Source organism: Lolium perenne, chromosome 7 (assembly GCF_019359855.2).
Source record: "Lolium perenne isolate Kyuss_39 chromosome 7, Kyuss_2.0, whole genome shotgun sequence".
Lineage (NCBI taxonomy): Eukaryota > Viridiplantae > Streptophyta > Magnoliopsida > Poales > Poaceae > Lolium > Lolium perenne.
The window spans coordinates 46,602,303-46,624,303 of NC_067250.2; the positions used below are offsets into that span (position 1 = coordinate 46,602,303).

The window sequence follows — 22,001 nt, forward strand, 5'->3', positions numbered from 1 at the left end:
TTTGAGCTTGAGGCCGCTTCCCTTTTTGCTTCTTCTTCAAAGGGCAAGATCTAACATGGTGCCCTTCAATTTTGCACTTGAAGCAAACAATCTTGGCCGGGTCATTGACTTGTACTTGGCCCTTCTTCTTATTGTTTTTCTTGAACTTGTTTTTGGATTTGAATCCAAGTCCACTCTTGTCATTGGGGGATTGTTGCACACTCAACATCGTGTCAAGTTTGCATTTCCCTTCATGACTCTTTACCAAGTCATTCTTCAAAGAAGTGACTTGGGCCTTGAGCTCTTTGATTTCCTCTACACGGTTAGTAACAACACAAGTACTAGAGGAAGTAAAATCTTCATTGTTAGAGCAACAAGGCAAGGAAAATAATTCATCACAAGATTTAGCAATATTATGAGTGGATGAATTACTAGGACTAGCACATGTCAATATAGCATTTTGAGTAGTAGTGCTAGTATCCACATGAGGCTCACAAGGTGTGGCCTTTGATATAATAGTCTCATGAGCTAACTTTAGCCTATCATGAGAGGCTAGAAGATCCTCATGGGAGCTAGAAAGCTTTCCATGATTTTCTTCCAATTTCCCATAATTGCTAGTTAGCAAATCAAGTTGAGCCCTTAGCTCAACATTCTCCTTCAAGATAGATGCTTCACAACAAGTAGAGTTAGTAGCACAAGAATCATTATTAATAGCAATAGGAGAAGGCAAGTTGACATGCTCTTTTAGATAAGAAGCTTTAAGTTGCTCATGTAACTAAATTTTCCAGTTATGCCTACGTTTGTAACTAAATTCTTTCCAGTTATATGCCTACGTTTGTAACTAAATTCTTTCCAGTTATATGAATTGGAAGTGAGTCATTTTTTCGGGATTCTTTAGTGAAAAATGTGAGCGTCGAGCTTTGTTGTATTGACCTCAGGCTCAAAAAGGGTTTGTGATCCGCTTCCCTGGCCTTTGTTTTGCCTATAGGCATGTTCACTATTGGGCCCGTTGTATGTCAAAAAGCCCTAGTCAATTCAAGTTTTACTGCCCATGTCTAAACAACAAGCAAAGGCCAATGCAGTCCATGAAATTGGCTGAGAAACTAAGCACGTACTCCTACACGAGGCAAACCCTATATACCGACCAGGTCAGTGTGTACCGCGTACCGCACACCCTGCGCGCGGTACGGGCCAACCTAGTTAGGTGCGGGCTTCCTCTTTTTTATTTTTTACATTTCTTTTTGTTTCTCCTTTTATGTTTTTTTTCCTTTTTATGTTTTCTATTTTCTTTTTCTTTTGTTTTTTCTCTGTTTTTGTTACTTTTGTTTTTCAGATTCAAAAAATAGAAATATTTTAAAAATGTTCAAATTTAGAAAATGTTCAAATTAAAAAATGTCCAAATTTGAAAATGTTCAAGCTTAAAAATTTCAATTTAAAATTTGTTCAAATTTAAAAAAGTTTATTTTAAATTTGTTCAAACTAAAAAATGTTAACTTAAATTTTTTTCAAATTAAAAATATTCATCTTAAAATTTTTACAAACTTTTTTTGCAAAAAAAATTAAAATCAAATGTTAAAAGAGATATTTGGGAAAATTTTAGATTAAAAAATATTTTTCAAATAAAAAATTGTTCAAACTCTAAAATTGTTCAAGTATGAAACTTTTTGAAATTAGAAAATTATTTAAAATATACAAAATGTTAAAATTTGAAAATTATTCAAATTAAAAAAATGTTCAAATTCTAAAATTATTCATATGTAAAAATATTAAATTTCCGAAAATAATGTTTTTCCAATGTTGAAACTTTGGATTTAAAAACATTTTAGCTTTAAAAAACGTAAAAAAGAAAAGGCAGAAAAGAAAAAGAAAAGACGAAAAAATAAAGAAAAACTGAAACGAAATGTTGGGCCTGTCCAAACCATCCAATGGCTTAATGGCTTAATCAGCAGCCGACGTCAGCGAACTGAGACTTATTAAGTTTCAGCCGACTGATCTCCAGATGCACCCAAACTTTTTACGTTTTTGGCCTGACAGATCGCTTCGGTTAGTAGCAGACATTAGCCTGACAGATCAATGGTTGGTCGCTACAATCTTCTCTGATCCTTAGTAATTAAGCTCCCTACATACAGGATACGACTACAGGACGCAGCTACGACGATGGCTCAACGGAGCTGCCGTGCGTCTGCGGGGACGCCGTCTTGTCACAGCCGATCCGCGCGGCGAGCGAGTGGCAGGTCCTCATCTTGCCGCCGCCCTCGACGCCCGCATCCACTTCGACGGCGAACACGCCGCAGACCGGCCGGTGGTCGGAGAACCTCGACTCGCCCCGCAGGTACTGCAGCTGCTCGACGCCGTCGCCGTGCCACAGTATCCGGTCGCACCTACGCTGGCAAGCAGCCATCAGTAACTTAACTTTTACCTGGCACTCGCAACTTTCAGAAATTGTATACCATACCATGCAGGTGTTCGCCGTTTCTTCTTGGACTTGACCGTCTCGCCGGCGTACGCGTCGGAGTTGTGCGTGTACTTGTACGTCGGCGCGAAGCAGATCTTGCCCTCCTTCCAGCCCACGAACACCCTTCCTGCCTCCCGCTCGATCATCAGCTGCAACCAAAGTACCAAACCATGTCAATCTGGTGTTCCGCAGTGTCTGAACTTTTATTTTGCAGTTCAGACAGTGTCATACCTGATCTTTCAACAGGAGAGCGTCCCAGTCGTTGTCCTCCAGCAACGTTCTCGTCTCGTCGTAGCTGAGTGAGACTCGGTAGTTCAGGTCGCCGAGCCATATCATCTTGCTGCTTGAATTTCACACCAACCCAAGAATGTTAGTTCACATAAAACTGGGGCAAGGAAACTGAACCAGAGAAAGATTAACGTGCGCGCGTACTCGTGGTCGATTATCCGCTCGGGGAGGACGCGGTGCGCAGTGGAGGGTGGCTTGCAGGCGCGGGGGAAGTGCGCGCTCTTGAGGATCTCGGCGACGTCGGCGTTCCGCCTGACCTCGTCGCCCTCCTTCTCGCCAGAGGCCAGGTGGCTGCACACGAAGCAGAGGCTGGTGTGGTGCAGCGTCATGCTCATCGCGATGCACCCCTTGTTGCCCAGCCACCGCATGATGCCCCTGCCGACGCAGTCCACCCGGAGGTGGCCGACGTGCTCCACCAGCTCCCTCTTTACCCACACCGACAGGAATAGCCCCACCATCTGCTTGCTCGCGATCAGGCAGTAGCTCATCCCGCCGCCGTCGTCCGTCGGCTCGCCCTGGGCCGGCGTGGCAGCGGCAGTGCCGGCGGAGTCTTCGTCCCAGGCGCTGGCGGCTGTCGACGAAGAGGCCTCGCCGGTGGGAGTGCTGGTAGAGGGCGTCTCGGCGCGGTAGACGGAGTCGCGCGCCTCGGCGGCGCGGCGGCGTTGGGTAGAGGTCTCGGCGGAACAGTTGCAGGTCTTGACGAGCGCGCTGTCGACGCGGTAGCTGTTGCTGAGGAGCTTGAGCGACGGCGTCTGGAAGAAGAGGTTGCCGCTCGAGGACCTGGTGGCCATGGAGTCGCGCCGACGGTTCTGCCGGCCCGCGTCTGCCGTGCTAGGGTCCGATGACGCGGCGAGCGGCGGCTCGTCGCTGTCCAACTGCTCTTGCGGATTGTTCAGCGCCTGGTGGATGAGGGCCAGCCACCTCGCCGCCGGCTCGTTGTCCTCCAGGACAAGCACATTACCAGCTGTCAGGGGAACGATCTCCTGGAACCTACACTACATGTAGCGTCAGAAGACCGTGCCATGGAATGGGACACAGCAAAGCGATCGTACATGGCATGGCACACCATTAATACACATGGAGGAAGCATCAACGCGTTACCCCAAGACATATATGTCGGAGGACTCGTCCACCTGCAGAAAGTCCTGCAGGTTAAGGCCATCGTTCGGAGTCTTCCCGCCCACGTTCCACGTAGCAACGAACACCCTGCGTGCGTGCAGTAATAGCAATGTAAATTTCACAATTTTGAATAGAGAACTAGTCAGCGACGCTGGAGAAATATTCAGAGATCAGAATTCAGAACAACAGGCTGAGAGCTGTCAATTGAACTACTACCTGTATCTGCTGTCAATTTACTGAGATCAGTAATACTGAGTACTAGCTAGCAAAGATAAATTCACAACATTGATGCGATCAGCAAACAGAGAAATGTCAGTTCGGTAACCTGTATTTGCAGGTATCGTCGTTCTGCTTTTTGGGCGAGTCGACGCAATTCAGGCTCGCGCTCTTGAACCGTACGCGTGCGGCGCTTCGATGCGGTGAATCTGGAACCCCAAATGGGTGCAGGAAAACAGAACAGCTCGTCAGTTTCGTCTTTCCAATTAAGCCGAATGAATGTTCCTTGCCTTGTATGCAAAGAAATGTTGCAAAGTGGTAGGTTGGAATGAAAAGAAAAATGAATCCGAATCGGTGCAGAAGAAAATAACCTGAACCGCTGAAACTCTTGCCTTTCTTGCCGAAGATGTTGGACATGATGCACTCCTGGAAAGAGTAGGAAATGCCAAATCAGAGAAGCGCCCAAGCATTATGCAGACAAAATTGCAAAAATCAGAGAAGGATCTTACCTCTCTCGTCCTCGCGGTTTATGTAATCTGGCGTCTAAGGGCAGGAGACATCGATCATGGTTTGGACATCCCCAAGCATTCGGTCCAGGTACCTAGCTACGGTATTGCTGCCGCTTTGGTCGAGAGGATGTCGTGGAGGTGGAGGAAATTTTGTTTCTTCTTCGAAAGGGAGGAGCGTGGGGATCAGGTGGAGAAGGGGTGGGGAAAACGGAGCGGAAAACTGGGCGGTAGGGAGGGACTTGTGTGATCGCGGGTGCAACCGCCCGGCATGCATGCATGCAGCCATGCAGGGCGTTGGTGCTCGTCGTTCAACTGCCTAGCTACCTCACACATGTTTTCTGTCCTCTGCTTTTTTTCCCTTTTTCTTTTAACAGGAGGAGTTTTATTGTACCCTCAAATTAAAAATATAGCCCTTTATTTTTATCTATCCAAAGATCCACATTTTTTTGAGGGAATGTCTCATGACGCTTTATTGAATAGAGAGTATGGTGACATCATTCAACACAAACGGTTTGATGAATCCTGGAGGGTCGCCATCCCAAATCCAAAGATCCACATGATTTCATACTAGTGTCAAAAACATGACCGGTATTACCGGTGCCAGTTTTGGCACCACACTATAAAAACGTTGTAGTTGGGCCTGGCCCAATAATAAACCCAACACATTAATCTTATATGTGACACATCTCCAAAAAAAAAAAATTCATAACCTTCTATTCCGCTAGTCGACCTTGTTGGCTGGGTGTCACCGTCGATTTCCCGATGGGGAACTCCGCCACCGCCGCCTCAACCTCTCTCGCTGGCATGTATTTCTTCTGCGCTAAGATCTCCACCTACCCTATCACCACCGCGACTACCGCAACTTCCCATGTATCTATAGTTGATGTACTAGGCACGTCTGTTAAGCCGGACATACACAAGATATGTGATCAGATGAGAACTAGCAAGGAACCCGCCGCTTGATCGTGACAACTGCGTGAACACAATCGTTGTCTCAACCCGAAAGAATGGGTGCTATAAAGTGGGGAAGCGACAAGGACTCCCGAGAGTTCAAGGACTATTGCGAAGGTGTGGGCATTAAATTGCAGTTTGCGTCTGTGGCATATCCACAAACCAATGGCCAAGTTAAAAAAGCAAACGGCCTCATATGCAATGGCATCAAGAAGCGCCTGCTAGCGCCACTCGAAAAAGCAAGGCACGCTTGGTCGACGAGTTACCCTCCGTGTTATGGAGCTTGTGAACAACACCAAACGCAGCAACTCAAGAAACTCCTTTCTCCTTGGTTCATGGTGCCGAAGATGTACTTCCGATAGAAATAGAACACAATTCTCCTCCAGTTGTGGAGTACGAAGAAGAGGCCTCGCAAATGGCACTCGAAGATGACATTGACGCAGCCGATGAAGCAAGAGACGTCATGTTATCCAGAGTAAGCGCACATCAGCAGAACCTCAAGAATTACCACAGTCGCCGATTGCGACCTAGATCCTTTGAAGTCGGAGATTTAGTTCTTCGACTCAAGCAAGATGGCCATGAAAAACTGGAGTCTCCATGGTTGGGGACATACATCATCACAGAGGTTATCCCAGGAGGAGCGTATCGACTAAAAGACAAGAAGACAGGCGAAGACGAGGGGAACCCGTGGAATGTTGCACAGCTCCGAAGTTTCTACGCGTAGGAAGCAGCAGTCAAGACTTGGGAACACCATGTAAACATACAATGTACTTGAACAGCTAGCAAGTTTTCAGACGCACTATTTTCCTTTCAGGGTACTGAGTGAGACTGAAAGGTTTTTAATGAGGTGGACTTACTTGACTGAAATATAGCATGGTTGAATAAAGATAATGGTATCGAGAATTATAATTTCTTGTCGCAAAGTTCAGGCTCGGGGGCTAGACCCGCAAAAGTAAATAAACCTAACTCGACGAAAATCACATATTCGCCTTGGCTTAAAGTAAGCCTCGTGAATTCAAATAATAAACAAGCTTCGCCACGCCAATACTCGAGGGCTAGGAGGAAAGTTACTGTTCAAAAGAGTTGATCGTCACAAATTTGCTTTGGCGTCATAAAAGTCTCGCAAAATTATAAACACAACACAAAAATATAGTATATATCAAAAAGTGTTCATACAATATGTGATCCAATGCTCAAGCAACAGAGTACACAACAAATACATATTTACAACGTTGCGTCTTGGTTCAAACCTCACGTAGTAATCAATATAAAAGAGTTTTTCTAACCATTTATCTATATTCTCTTTGGCAGCACACATATGTTATGTTGAGTTGTCATATCGGAACTCTTTGAAGAAGGAAGTATCGACTTCGAGCAGCTTATCAATCATTTTTCCGCAACATCTAAAACAGCCGCGATATGTCGGTCACGTTTTATCCTTTTCTTCGAGCTCTTCAAAAGAACACCCTGCACGACTTCGTCCAGGTCCATCTTCGGGTAATAAATCCTAAGAAAGATCAAAGCAAACTTGGCACCAGCAACCATTTGAGCTTTCACGAAGTTATGGATTTTGCGCACATCTTTAAATTTCTCCATCAGCAGAGTAAGATTTTCGGGATGTGGATTACTAGGAAACATAGCATTATATACCATGCCCAGCGTGTTGTTGCAGAAGTCAAGAAAATCTCGAGTCTGGGTAGCACGATCTTGAAATTGAACAATACGACGACGGTGTGCTTCATCTGCCCAGAAATCAATATTGTTTTTTGGCAAGGCGCGTGTGACTATCAAATCACATGTTCACCCTCTGTTCCTCAGCAGCAGAATCCAAAAAGACGCCTGTCATGAAAAATAAAAGAAATATAGTAAGCGCATGAGAAAAGCAAGGCAATTTGACCGACATGACAAGGGAAACGCACAAGCCATGTCTTGACTTGCGTCATTTATAAGGTCAAGCATGTAGTTTTCGCGTTGGCAAGAGCGAGTAGCTATGGCAACGACAGTTTCTTCAGATTTCAGGGACTCTTGCGCTTGAAGAAGAGCAGCTTGCTCATGATCCAATGATTTCCACGCTTGGTCCAAAGCAGTCATAGTTTGTTTGTTGAGCAACTGGAGTTGTTGTCACAGTTCTTCCATCTCCCGTTTCATCGAGTCAGGTATCGAGGATGCATCTGATGAGATATGTTTTGGAATTTTGGCGGGTTGCGATGCAGCATGAGATGCGTCAGAACATCCAGTCTCGGTACAGTTGTCAAAACTAACTGGAAAGCAAAATACACTTGACATCAATCATCTAGCAAAGTGAACTTTTCCATTAATAGTGATGGTATATTACAATAAGGAGTTCAAAAGATGCAACCCATAAGGCGCTTACAAGATAATCGGGGTCAACAAAAGGAAAAATATTTAGAAATGAAGGAGTACAAGATTGTCTACTTGACCTCCGTCTGAGCAGTGCTGGCAGAAGAAATAGATTTGGGGTCGAGGATGGAGATGATTTTCTTCGAGAAGGACTTCACGCCCTTTATCAAAGCAGTCCATTTGTCGTTGTTCAATCCCCGAACAGCAGCAACTTTGGCCCAGTCGACCTTTTCGCTGCTGGCTATCACCAGAGCAATGGTGCCTTCGACACCAATTTTCAGACTTGATTGGCAGTGCGCCAAAGTTGAGTCACCCTTCTCCGTGAAGCATTTGGCGATAAGTTCAATTTTTTCGGGCAATTCAGCCTTCGGGAAGAAGTGCGGGAATATGCGTTCAAATGCAACCCGTGCTGCCATCAAGCAATTGTGTGCCAAAGTGCAGTTCATCTCTAGAATTGAGAGAATGTCCAGGAGGGCGTCTTCTTCCAAGTCATGGTTTCTGGTGTACATCTCACCAATTTTTTCTGCTGAAGAAAGAGGTACTTTTGTCAATATAAATGTGAAGCTGGTATAAATAAACAAACAAAATAGTGGTGAAAGGAAAAAAGAAACATTACTTGAGAATCTAGAAGATTGCGTATCGAGACGCGCAATAATGCTGGCTTCTCGTTTTGCAATCTTCTCTTGTTTTTCACTCAAAGAATGTTCAGCGGCATGGATTCTGTCTCCAAGATCTCCAACACTCACAACTTCCTGTTCAGCTTTTTCACAAGCTTCCTCGCTAGCTTTGAGTTCCCTCTCCAGTTCGTTGGCACGCTTCTCAGCAAGATGCAACGCTTATGAATAAAAGAAGGGATCACGGCATAAGAAAAACAACAAAGAATAGTTAGGCAATATATACAATATAGAACTTACTTCTCAAGGAGTCGGCCTCGTCGCGGAACCCGATATATCAGGAACCTATATCGATCATCTCCTTCATCACATGCTGCAAAATAGTCGACACACAAAAGAAAAGCATTGAGAAGCTGGCATTCCTCGAGTAAAAAAAGTATGATCAGGCAATTAAGGAAAAACTTACATCGTCAAGGAGAGGTGTCGATACACTCCCGGTGGCAATAACATCCTTACCAGTAACACCTATCCTTGGTTTTTTCTTAAATGCTCGAGGGCTGCGTGGCAGATCCAAAGATTCCGGGGAAACTTTCACATCCTCGGAGATGACCAGTGTATGAGATGTACTCGTAATTGCTGGTTCGGAAACATCGACTCCTGGATGCTCCTCATCATCCATGTCAACAAAGTAAAAGGAATGTTCAAATATAAGTATAAAGAGGTCAAGTCAAAATAGTCGACTGAAAGAAAAGGCACACTTACGAGCTTATAACGGCAACAAGATCGTATGGTTTGGATGTGCCAGAGCCTTCTTCATCGTCTCCCCTTTTCCTTTTTCGTTTCTTTGGGGAAGCCGCAGGAGGAATGGAGTTTGTTTGGGAAGAGTCAGAGGCATGCACTGACTCCGAAATCCTATCAAATGAACCCACACTCTTTTCAGATTCCGCGGGTTCACTGTCGCGAACAGAAGTTTCTTGCGAGTCATCAGTGATGATCGCTCGCTTAGGTACATCTCCACCTTCGGGAGTAGGGGAAGCGAAGAAAGAACCTGATGACTCTGCATAATGAAATCGCAAGTTAATATAGTGGAAATATTAAATACACCAGAAAAGTAAAAGCAACAAAACTCGAGAAAAGCACTCACGGTGGGGAGAGCATGGGTACTGCTAAATGGTTCCACGCGGCAGGAGGATAGAACTGGAGATTTTTTGCCGAGTGAAGTAAAGCGGCGTACTAGTTTCTCCAAATCCTTCATGGAGAGATCTTCGGAGATTCTAGTAGCATCACCAGCACCAGAGTATAGCCAGAGGGGACTCGTGCCAGCCTGGATGGGCTGCACTCGAATTCCTAGAAAATGTGCAATGATTTGCACCCCCGACAACACTCACCCTTGGGTATTTTGCAAAGGTGTGATCTGGGAAATCAGGGACTCGGTGGCCACCAATTATTCGGGTGTAGCTTCCGCGTCCCAAGATTTGCGCCTCAGAATTTCTTGCGACATGTCGAGGGGCCGGAGCAAGGCCATATTGTTGAGTGGCAGTTGATTCATCCTTGATGTACATCCACTTCATGCGTCAGCCTTGGACGGAGTCGGCAAACTTCAAGTCAAAATAACCGGCCTCCGGCCGGACACAGATACAGACACCACCTACATTGTAGATGGCATTCTTCGAGTTGTTCCTGCGGAGATAGAATATGCGCTTCCACAGGACCCAGTGGGGGTGGATGCCAAGGAAGCACTCTCACAAGGTGATAAAGGTAGATATGTGGAGGATAGAGTTGGGAGTCAGCTGATGAAGCTGAATCCCATAAATGAAAACAAGCCCATGAAGGAATTCGGGACTGGAATGGATAATCCACGGACAAGAAAGTCAGTGAAAATTACCCGGAAACCTTCAGGAGGATGAGGACATTTTCATCCCCTGGCATCTGCATCGCTTCATCCTTGAGCAAGCCCATCTTCTTGAGCATGCGGTGGTCCTGAGAAGAGATTTTGGATCTCTCCCATCTGGAAATTTTCTCCTTTTCCATGCGCGCAGAGGTACCGGCGGCGATGTTCTTGGTGCATTTTGTCCGGGGAGCCATGGGGACGGAGAAGTGGAACAGAAAAGGAAAAGAGTAGCTGGGCACAGGAGGTGCTCAAGGAGAATGGGAGCTAGGGCAATGGCAGGAACAGAGGATGCGTGCGGCGGAGTGAAAGAGAAAAGAGGATCCAAGGATTACCCTTATATCCAAGAAGATGAAATGGTGGAACTGTTAGATATGCGCAAAACCATCCTGGCCTTACGCGTGCCAGCACGGTAAAAAGTATTTTACAGTTTATTTTGGAAACGAAAAAGTTACTGCGCGCGTGCTAGTGTTTTTGGAGAACGTGCAAGCCCCATTTCGTGCGACATGGAGAGAGACTAGAAGCTTGGACCCGCAAAACGATGGTGCACCAGCAGTCGTAACTTCTCAAGGCGACAACGCATTGTCTTCGTCATCATCGACATCACGTTCGAGGAAAACTTCGAGTTGTCAATATAATATACGCCGAAAATTATAAAATGTGGAGCCTATGTCCAGATGCAAGCACCGGAACATACGCTCGGGGGCTACTCTCATCAGTAGTATAGATCATATACTGCTGATAAGACGAGGCGAATAATGAAAAAATACAGAGTTGGTTAATAGCAAAAGTTAAGCCTACACCTAAGTGCAAACACTCGAATATAGCCTCGGGGGCTACTCCTATCGGGAGCGCTGGTCGCGCACCCGATGAATATTGATAATAAGGGAGCGACAATATCAAGACAATATAGGATCGACTCGACAAATTTTGGTTGGGGCATTGATGACCCACAAGTATAGGGGTGTATCGTAGTACTTTCGATAAATAAGAGTGTCGAACCCAACGAGGAGCTGAAGGTGTTGACGAGTAGTTTTGATCGAGGATTCACTATAAACACTAGCAAACAAGTTTGCAGGGGTATTTGGTATTGCAGATAAATAAAGTACGAGTAAATAAAATTCAGTAATAATAATTGCAGCGAGTGGTCCAATCCTTTTTAGATCAAAGGACAAGCCGGTTGTTTCACTTATGATGAACGAACATTTCTGAGGACACATGGGAATTACGTCAAGTGCTTTCTCTTAACATAGCTGAATAATATTCAATGGTTTGGTGAGTGTTGTGTGGGTGAACCTATGCTAATGCACTACCCCATACTTGGACTAATACATACTTGTGATTATACCTCTTGCAAGCATCCACAACTACAAGAAAATAATTAAGATAAATCTAACCACATCCTTAAACTTTGAGATCCTACACTCCCTCGTGCACTGGTTTCCTAATGGGGGTTTGGGTTTCTGTCGCTCCCGCAACCCCACAATTATTAGCCAAATACACGATGCATTCCCCTAGGCCCATAAAGACGAAGTATCATGTAGTCGACGTTCATAGGACACCACTACAAGAATAGCACCACAACTTAAATATTGAATCATTGCATATTACTCAACACAGTTCCACTACTAACAGCATGACTTTTCCCATGTCCTCAAGAACTAAACGAACTACTCACGAGACATCATATGGATCATAATCATAGTGATATAATGATGAAACAATCTGGACATAAACCTTAATTCAATGGTTTCACTCAATAGCATCAAGTACAAGGAGTAATCAACACCGGGAAAGTTTCTCCTATGAACTAGACAAGTATCAAATCCAAGATGTTACTGCGGTACGGCGTGGACACGGCGGTGATGATGGCACTGGTGGTCGAGATGATGGTGATGATGATCCCGATGAAGTCCAGCTCAATGGCGGTGGCGATGGCGACGATCTCCCCTCTCCGGGGAGGAATTTCCCTGACAGATTTTAGCATGCTGGAGAGCTTTTCTCTCCCTCCAGCTCTCCGCCCCGTAGCGGCGGTGGAATATTTCTCTGGTCGCTCCTCCGATCTTAGGTTTCCCGAGGGGTTGAAATACACGAGGGGGCATCGTCAGAAGTGGGCCAGGGCGCCCACACCATTCCTAGGCGTGGCCTAGGGTGGGCCCGCGCCTAGGGGTGGTCTGGAGCCCCTCTGGCCCATCTCGGCCTTCCCTTCTGGCTTTCTCTGTCATCTGGAAAAATAGGATTTTTTGTATCTTTGCTGGGAATTGCTGGTCTTCAGATATATGGTGCCTCGACGGTCCTTTTTCCAGCAGATTCCTGGCCCCGGCGGTTAATTCTTTAATAATCATCAAACATGCAAAAATAGATGTAATAACATAAGTATCACTTCTAAATATGAAATATATCAATGAATAACAGTATGATATAGAATAGTGATGCAAATTGGACATATCAACTCCCCCCAAGTTTAGACCTCGCTTGTCCCCAAGCGAAACTGAACTTAGTAAACCAGACCACGGGTTTATGGAGTGAAGTGTCGATAAAAAAAACACGGACAAGAAGCATCATACTTACCAATACACAAGTCATTGTAGACAACAACTTCTTCTTATATAATTCAACTTGCAATGAGTAAGGAATCACTAAATAGAGGTGCATAGAGGAAATCATAATTGATGATGGCAAACTTTTGTTCTTGGTCAGAGAACAATTAACAAATTGCACTTATCTTTAGAGCAGATTCTTTATATTAGAGATTATTGCAGAAATCACATGCTCAATAATTACAATCTCTTTACAATCATAGACAACTTTCAGAGTTATATTCATTCAGATAAACGCATTGTGCTACACAAGGAAGAATAAAAGAGTGGATTGAATGGATCAACATATATAAATGATTGGATCACAACAACTCAAACGCTTTCTTGAGGTAGAGGGAAATAGGTTTACTGAATCAACATAAAAGTAAAAGGAAGGCCCTGCACAGAGGGAAGCAAGATTACTCATGTGCTAGAGCTTTTTGTTTCAAATGCAATAGGAGTGTTGAAAATATATTTTGAGTGGTATGCATGTCTATGTCAACGAATGGCATTAAACAATTATCATCTTTTTATATAGTGACCTCAAGAGCGGCTCCCATGTAGTTCTCCGTTGCACACCATTATTTAGGATCTCTCCGGTACATAATGTGCGGAGCATTGTTTGTTTATTTGTTTATTTTATATTTCGTTTGGGATGGGCACCCAGCGCCTTGCTCTTTTTGCAATATTAAGGACTTAGCACATTATTCATGCTAGTCACAGAATGAAGTCATGAAAAGGCAATAAACCATTCAATACTTCCTCATGAGCTAAGAATAAAACACAAAACATGTAGTAATGTTTGAACGTTTAAAGGTAGCACACAAGCAATTCAATTTGGAGTGGCAGTGAAATACCACATATAGGTAGATATGGTGGACACAAATTGCATGAGTTTTTGGTTCAAGGTTTGGATGCACGAGAAGTATTCCCTCTCAGTACATGTCTTTGGCTAGGAAGGTTGGGTAGCAAGCATAAGAGTTGAGCGAAACAAACAAATATACATGTGATAGAAAACAATCATGCAATCTTCCTTGGAAGTACAAATGATTCAATCTTAAGAATATTAAGCTTATGAGCCAACAAGATAGAAAAATAATGGAATAATGTATCTACATGTACTTCTCTCTTTTCTACTTAAGCCTCAAAGTAATGTTGCTATTGACCAATGCTAAGTTTGCCAAGAACAATTGGAATTACTTAATGCTCCCAAAGTGATACCAATACTAACCAACAATATTAATCATATAGATAGATGTTACAAACTAAAATAAGATGTGCAAAAAGTAAATGATAAAAACACTTCTCATTAATATTCCATAACGGCAACTCACACCAAGGAATACATAGATAATCAACTAAAGGAGATACTTACACACTGCAAACTATCCTATATGATAACTTTGCTACTGATGATATGACTCTACTGAAAAAGTAAATATGTAAAAAATTAGTGTGATACCGCGACACTCCCCCATGCTTGGAACAAGGCAAGGGGATGCCAATACCAATGACGAATCATCTTCCGGCAGCTCCTTGCCCTTGTCGTTGTTGGTGGAGACCATGGTGCCTCTAAAACCAAGAACAAATCCTAGTAGAAACAGATCGAAACGAAAACACGACGATAACACGATATATAGACCTCGGGGGATCCGGGGATTATATAGTAAAAAGTTTTGTAACAAAAGGAAAAGAACAAGGTGAAACCGGGTCGGAAAGGGGCTCCAGGGCGCCCAGACCATCCCTAGGCGCGACCTAGAGCTGGCCCGCGCCTAGGGGTGGTTTGGTGCCCCTGGGCACCTTCTCGTACCCATTTTCTTCTTGTAATTTTTCATATTTAGCAAAAAAGCAAAAACATAACCTAGAAAGCTTAACGCAAACTTTTTCTTACTAAAATTGTTACCTATTCAAAAACGGACACTGCAGATTCCTGGATTTCCTCCTTAATGAATTCTTCCGAAGTTACCACTTGAATAATCGATGTCTTCATTATAAGAATCTCCAGAAATATAATGTTTGAGTGTTTGCCCATTCACCACCTGTGTAGTGTTATCCTTCATTGAAGCATTTTTTATGGCACCAAAACGATACACCTCTTCAATAATAAAAGGCCCTTCCCATTTCGAGAGTAATTTTCCTGCAAAAATCTGAGACGAGACCTGTACAATAGAACTTTATCACCGACATGGAATTATCTCTTTAGAATTCTCTTATCATGCCACCTTTTAACATTCTCTTTAAATAGTTTAGCATTTTTATAGGCTTCATTCCTCCATTCATCTAGAGAACTCAAGTCAAGCAACCTCTTCTTACCGGCTAGTTTAAAGTCTCTATTAAGTTCTTTCACTGCCGAATACGCTTTGTGTTCTAATTATAAAGGCAAGTGCCAAGCTTTTCCATAAACCATTTTGTAAGGAGACATACCCATAGGATTTTATAAGCAGTTCTATAAGCCCATAAAGCATCATTTAACTTACTAGCCCAATTCTTCCAAGATTTATTAACAATATTTTGCAAGATAGATTTAATCTCTCTATTAGATAATTCTACTTGCCCACTTGTTTGAGGATGATAAGCTGAAGCAATTCTATGATTAACATCATATCTAGCAAGTGTCTTTTTAAAACCACCATGAATAAAATGAGAACCTCCGTCAGTCATCAGATATCTAGGCACACCAAATCTAGGGAAAATAACATCCTTAAGCATTTTTAATGAGGTTTCACCATCAACACTCTTTGTAGGTATAACTTCTACCCATTAAGTAACATAATCAACATTAACAAGTATATGAGTATAACCTTCTGAAGGAGGAAAAGGACCCATAAAGTCATACCCCCAACAGTTAAATGGTTCAATAACAAGAGAATAACTCATAGGCATTTCATTGCGTCTATAAATATTACCAACTCTTTGGCTTTCATCACAAGATAAAATAAACTTTCTTGCATCTTTAAAGAGCGCAGGCCAATAAAAACCTGATTGTAGAACCTTTTGTGCAGTTCTCTCTCCAGCATGATGTCCCCCATAAGCACTACCATGACATTTTCTCAATATCTCATGTTGCTCATATTTTAGAATACATCTTCGCATAATACCATCCACTCCTTCTTTATATAAGTGTGGGTCATGCCAAAAATAATGCCTCAAATCATAAAAGAATTTTCTTCTTTGCTGAGCTGTAAATGTTGGAGGCAAATACTTGGAAACAATAAAGTTAGCATAATCAGCATACCAAGGACTCTCACGCGACATTACTTTTATTGCAGCCAATTGTTCATTTGGAAAACTATCATTAACAGGAATAGGATCATAAGAAATATTTTCCAATCTAGACAAATTATCAGCAACAGGATTTTCAGCGCCCTTCCTATCTACAATATGCAAATCAAACTCTTGTAAAAGCAACACCCATCTAATAAGCCTAGGCTTAGCATCTTTCTTTTCCATAAGGTATCTAATAGCAGCATGATCAGTATGAATAGTAACTTTCGAATCAACAATGTAAGGTCTAAACTTATCACAAGCAAAGACTACAACTAAGAATTCTTTTTCAGTAGTAGCATAATTCTTTTGAGCAGCATCAAGAGTCTTACTAGCATAATGAATAACATTCAACTTCTTATCTACTCGATGTACAAGAACAGCACCTACTGCAAAATCACTAGCATCACACATAATTTTAAAGGGTAAATTCCAATCAAGTGATTGAACAATAGGAGCAGTGGTTAAAGCCTTCTTTAGAGTTTCAAAAGCTTCCTTACAATCATCATAAAAAAAAGGTACATCCTTTTGGAGAAGATTAGTAAGAGGCTTTGAAATTTTAGAGAATAATAAACCTCCTATAGAAACCAGCATGACCAAGAATACTACGAATTCCTGGGACAGGGCATTTTCTCAATTGCTTCAACTTTGACTCTGTCAACTTGAATACCTCTTTCAGAAATTTTATGTCCAAGAACAATTCCTTCATTTACCATAAAGTGGCATTGCTCCGAATTAAGAACAAGATTAGTTTCTTCACATCTCTGCAAAACTTTATCAAGATTGTGCAAACAGTTATTGAAAGAAGTCCCATAGACGGAGAAATCGTCCATGGATACTTCCACAATTTCTTCACAAAAACCATGAAACATAGCAGACATGCATGTTTGAAACGTAGCAGGAGCATTACACAGAACAAATGGCATACGTCTATAAGCATAAGTTCCATAAGGACAAGTAAAAATGGTTTTCTCTTGATCTTGCTTTTTAACAACAATTTGAGAAAACCTAGAATAACCATCAAGGTAACAAAAATGAGTTTCTTAGACAACCTTTCTAACATTTGATCAATAAAAGGTAAAGGATAATGATCTTTCTTTAGTAACTTTATTAACTTTTCTAAAATCAATGCACATCCTATATCCAACTACTACTCTTTGAGGAATAAGCTTATTATTCTCATTATTAGGCACAACTGTAATTCCTCCTTTCTTAGGAACACAATGCACAGGACTAACCCATCTACTATCAGCAATAGGATAAATAATACCAGCATCAAGAAGTTTCAATACCTCATTTCTTACCACATCCTTCATATTTGGAATTAAACGGCGTTGATGTTCAACAACTGGCTTTGCAACCGGTTCCATATTAATAGCATGCTGACATATAGTAGGAGAAATACTCTTCAAATCATCAAGACTATATCCCATAGCTCCTCGGTGTTTCTTCAATACTTCCAATAATCTTTCCTCTTCCTGTACTAAAAGTTTATAACTAATAATAACAAGATATATTTTCTTATCATCAATATAAGCATATTTAAGATCATCGGGTAAAGGTTTTAAATCGAAAATAGGATCCTCCTTGGGTGGTAATGTGGTACCCAAATCTTCCACAGGTAAATCGTACCACTACAAGAAAAGTTGCCATGGCCGACGAAGTTGAAGTCGCGCCGTGGTTGCTGGTGTACCATGGCCGACGATTTTGGGTCCCTCCGTGGTGCATGTCAAAACTTTTTCTTTTCTCGTTTTTGAGGCCACCTAGCCCGACGAAAGCGGCCAAAACGTCGCGTATGGTGGCCCGGGACGTGGTGCATCTCGAAATCTCGGGTTCGCCGGCCGAGTCAACGCAAATCCGCACCGCCGAGGGATGTAGGGCCCAGATGGCAGCCTCTCTGGCATTGTTTTTTTTCTCGATCGCGCCATCTCGTTCAACGTTCTCCGATCGAGCCGTTTACGATGCAGGATCATGGGTCCCGCATGTCATCCTCTATGAACCAAAATTCTTTCTATTCTTGGATTTTTTTTGAGCCCCTGATTTCTGGCTACTTCCTTTTTCTTTTGATCCCTTGCCGCCTTGGAAACGTTGAGACCGCTGCTGCTAAATGGGACCCGCATGTCATCCTCTATGTGCAATCAACTTTCTTTTCTTGGAGTTTTTTTTGGCACCTCATATTTGGTCACTTGCCTTTTTTTTTCGATCCCCTGCCGCCTCTCAAACGGTGATACCGCTGCTGCTAAATGGGACCCGCATGTCATCCTCTATGTACTATAAAACTTTCTTTTCTTGGATTTTTTTTGGCACCTCATATTTGGTCACTTGCCTTTTTTTTCGATCCTCGCCGCCTCTCAAACGGTGATACCGCTGCTGCTAAATGGGACCCGCATGTCATCCTCTATGTACTATAAAACTTTCTTTTCTTGGAGTTTTTTTTGGCACCTCATATTTGGGCACTTGCCTTTTTCTTTCGATCCCCTGCCGCCTCTCAAACGGTGATACCGCTGCTGCTAAATGGGACCCGCATGTCATCCTCTATGGACTATAAAACTTTCTTTTCTTGAATTATTTTTGGCTCCTGATATTTGGTCACTTGCCTTTTTCTTTCGATCCCCTGCCGCCTCTCAAACAGTGAGACCGCTGCAGCTAAATGGGACCCGCATGTCATCCTCTATGAGCAATCAACTTTCTTTTCTTGGAGTTTTTTGGCACCTCATATTTGGGCACTTGCCTTTTTCTTTCGATCTCATGCCACGTTTGAAACGTTGAGGAACCTGTAGGCTCATGGGACCCGCATGTCATCCTCTATGTTCTATAAAAGTTTCTTTTCTTGAATTATTTTTGGCTCCTCATATTTTTTCACTTGCCTTTTTCTTTCGATCTCATGCCACGTTTGAAACGTTGAGGAACCTCGGCTCATGGGACCCGCATGTCATCCTCTATGTGCTATAAAAGTTTCCTTTGTTGGATTTTTTCACCCTCTGATTTTTGGCTTGCCTTTTTATTTTGATCACCTGCCCCCTTTGAAACGTTGATTAAGCTGTTGGCTCAAGGGACCCGCATGTCATCCTCTATGACCATCAACTTTCTGTTCTTGGATTTTTTTCACCCCCTAATTACTAGCTACTTTCTTTTTCTTTTGATCTCAAGCCGCATTACAAACATTGAGACCGTCTGCAAAATGGGACCCAGATGTCATCCTCTATGTACAATAAATCTTGGATTATTTTTGGCTCTGATATTTGGTCACTTGCCTTTTTCTTTCGATCTCATGCCACGTTTGAAATGTTGAGGAACCTGCTGGCTCATGGGTCCCGCATCTCATCCTCTACGAACAATAAAAGTTTTCTTTCTTGGAGTTATTTTTGACCCCTAATTTCTGGCTATTTGACTTTTTCTTTGGATCCCCTGCCCCTTTGAAACGATGAGGACGCTGTTGGCAGGTCGGTCCCTCATGTCATCCTCTATGAACAATAAAAGTTTCCTTTGGTGGATTTATTTTTGACCCCTAATAAATTTCTCGGCTATTTCCTTTTTTCTTTTGATCCCCCGCCGCCTTGGAATTGTTGAGAATGCTGCTGCCTCATTTTCTTTTGGTCCTGTGCCGCCTTGGAAACGTTGAGACCATTTGCTACAAAATGGGACCCGCATGTCATCCTCTATGTACAATAAAGTTTCTTTTCTTGGATTATTTTTGGCTCCCGATATTATGTCACTTGGCTTTTTCTTTCGATCTCATGCCGACTTTGAAACGTTGAGGATCTGCTGCCTCATGGGTCCCGCATGTCATCCTCTCGTAACGATAAATGTTTTCTTTTCTTGTATTTTTTTACCAACTGATTTTTGGCTTATTTTATTTTCGGAACCCTGCCGCCTTTGAAACGTTGACGACGCTGCTGGCTCATGGGTCCCCGATGTCAGCCTCCCCATACAAGAAACATGTGATATTTTATTTTGCAGACAATAAACGTTGTATTTCGCTCAGAGCTATTGCAAACGGATAAATTAAATCTTTATATCTACATATAAACAAACTTATATGTTGAATCTCCTTGTTTTTTGTTTTTGCGAAGCATAGGACTTTCCTGTTTTTTTTTTGAGAAAAATCCGACCTTTCCTGTTTTGGAGTGGGCTGAAATTGTACGAGTCAAAAGGCCCAGCATGATAGTTCGAAGGCCCAGATGTCGAGATACAGCCCAATTGAAATCTTTCTTTTCTTGGATTTTTTCACACCACCGATTTCTCGGCTACTTCATTTTTCTTGCGGTCCTGTGCCGCCTTGGAAGCGTTGAGACCGCTGCTACAAAATGGGACCCGCATGTCATCCTCTATGTACAATAAAGTTTCTTTTCTTGGATTATTTTTGGCTCCTGATATTATGTCACTTGCCTTTTTCTTTCAATCTCATGCCGACTTTGAAACGTTGAGGAAGCTGCTGGCTCATGGGTCCCGCATGTCATCCTCTATGAACAATAAAAGTTTCCTTTGTTGGATTTATTTTTTCCCCTAATTTCTGGCTATTTGCCTTTTCTTTTGATCCCCTGCCCCCTTTGAAACGATGACGACGCAGCTGGCAAGTCGGTCCCACATGTCATCCTCTATGAACAATAAAAGTTTCCTTTGATGGATTTATTTTTGACCCTAATTAATTTCTGGCTATTTCCTTTTTTCTTTTGATCCCCTGCCGCCTTGAAATAGTTGAGGATGCTGCTGCCTCATGGGTCCCGCATGTCATCCTCTCAGAAAGGTAAATGTTTCTTTTCTTGAATTTGTTTACCAACTGATTTTTGGCTTATTTTTTCTTTCGATCTCCTGCCACCTTTAAAACGTTGACGACGCTGGCTCATGGGTCCCCAATGTCAGCCTCCCCATACTGCAAATCCTCTTTCTGCAAAGGTTGTATTTCTAGATAGATAAGGTGGATTCGAATCTGCCATGGTTCAGGCAGCTCAGGTAAGCCTTCTTGCACTGATTAATGGAAGTAGTGTATAGCAAGGTCAAGACATGTGGCTCGGTGTAATGAATCTATTTGAATCATGTTGTGGGTTCAATCTGATAGTTCTCTAACAGGTCAGCCAAAATAGAAATTAAGTTTTTTTCTAAAACGGAAATGCAAATTAAGATGAACACAAACATTAGTTATCATAATAGCTGATCATACATACATACTTGCTAAGAGCAAAAGCTTGCCAGAGTTTTACCACCCATACAATTAATTAGCAGTTCAGATAAGATAACCTTATATAAGTATAACTACAAATGCATTTGCTAAGGGCTCATGGGGCAACAGAACTAGACAACCGCGAACTTTATGACCAGCATGTCACAGTGGCATCGAAAGATCTTGACCTTCAACTTTGATCCAATGCGAAGTTTGGCACCGTCAATGAACTTTTTCCACCTGGAAGTAACAGCCAAGCGGCCATCTGTGGGACTGACGGAGTACCGTCCCTCCACGGTGATACCTTCACTCTCCATGACGAGGGATATCTTGCCCCTTCGGCCAGCATTGAGATCCTTGGAGATACTTTTAGGCAATTTCTGATTCAAAGCAAGAGATACCACCAAAAATTAGTCAATGGCACCAATGCACTGAACCATGTGAGACTTTGAGCAGAGAAGACATCAAGATAAGAGCAGTTATGCTGTCATATACTCACGAACATAGCCTTCAGATGCGTCCTGGTCACCACACGGGTGGCCACAGCAATGAGCTGAGACCTCGGTGATCTGGCTGGGGCAGGTGCAGGAGCCTGGGCTGGTACACGAGCTGGTGCT

At 42.8% G+C, this 22,001-nt stretch overlaps 1 protein-coding gene across 2 annotated transcripts; it reads right to left on the bottom strand.

Moving 5' to 3' along the window:
• Positions 1 to 1,973: 1,973 nt before the first annotated feature.
• On the bottom strand, positions 1,974 to 4,804 carry LOC127317620 (type I inositol polyphosphate 5-phosphatase 5). 2 transcript variants are annotated; one of them, XM_051348189.2, is made up of 8 exons: positions 4,567 to 4,804; positions 4,429 to 4,483; positions 4,167 to 4,266; positions 3,824 to 3,928; positions 2,867 to 3,712; positions 2,666 to 2,774; positions 2,435 to 2,583; positions 1,974 to 2,360 (listed from the first exon to the last, which is right to left on the bottom strand). In XM_051348189.2, exons 2-8 carry the CDS (start codon positions 4,472 to 4,474, stop codon positions 2,129 to 2,131), a joined length of 1,587 nt encoding a protein of 528 aa, XP_051204149.1. In that variant the 5' UTR covers positions 4,475 to 4,483; positions 4,567 to 4,804; the 3' UTR covers positions 1,974 to 2,128. The 2 variants fall into 2 exon arrangements, with proteins under 2 accessions (XP_051204149.1, XP_051204150.1); XM_051348190.2 differs by having other exon boundaries at positions 1,974 to 2,365.
• Between the last annotated feature and the right edge of the window lie 17,197 nt (positions 4,805 to 22,001).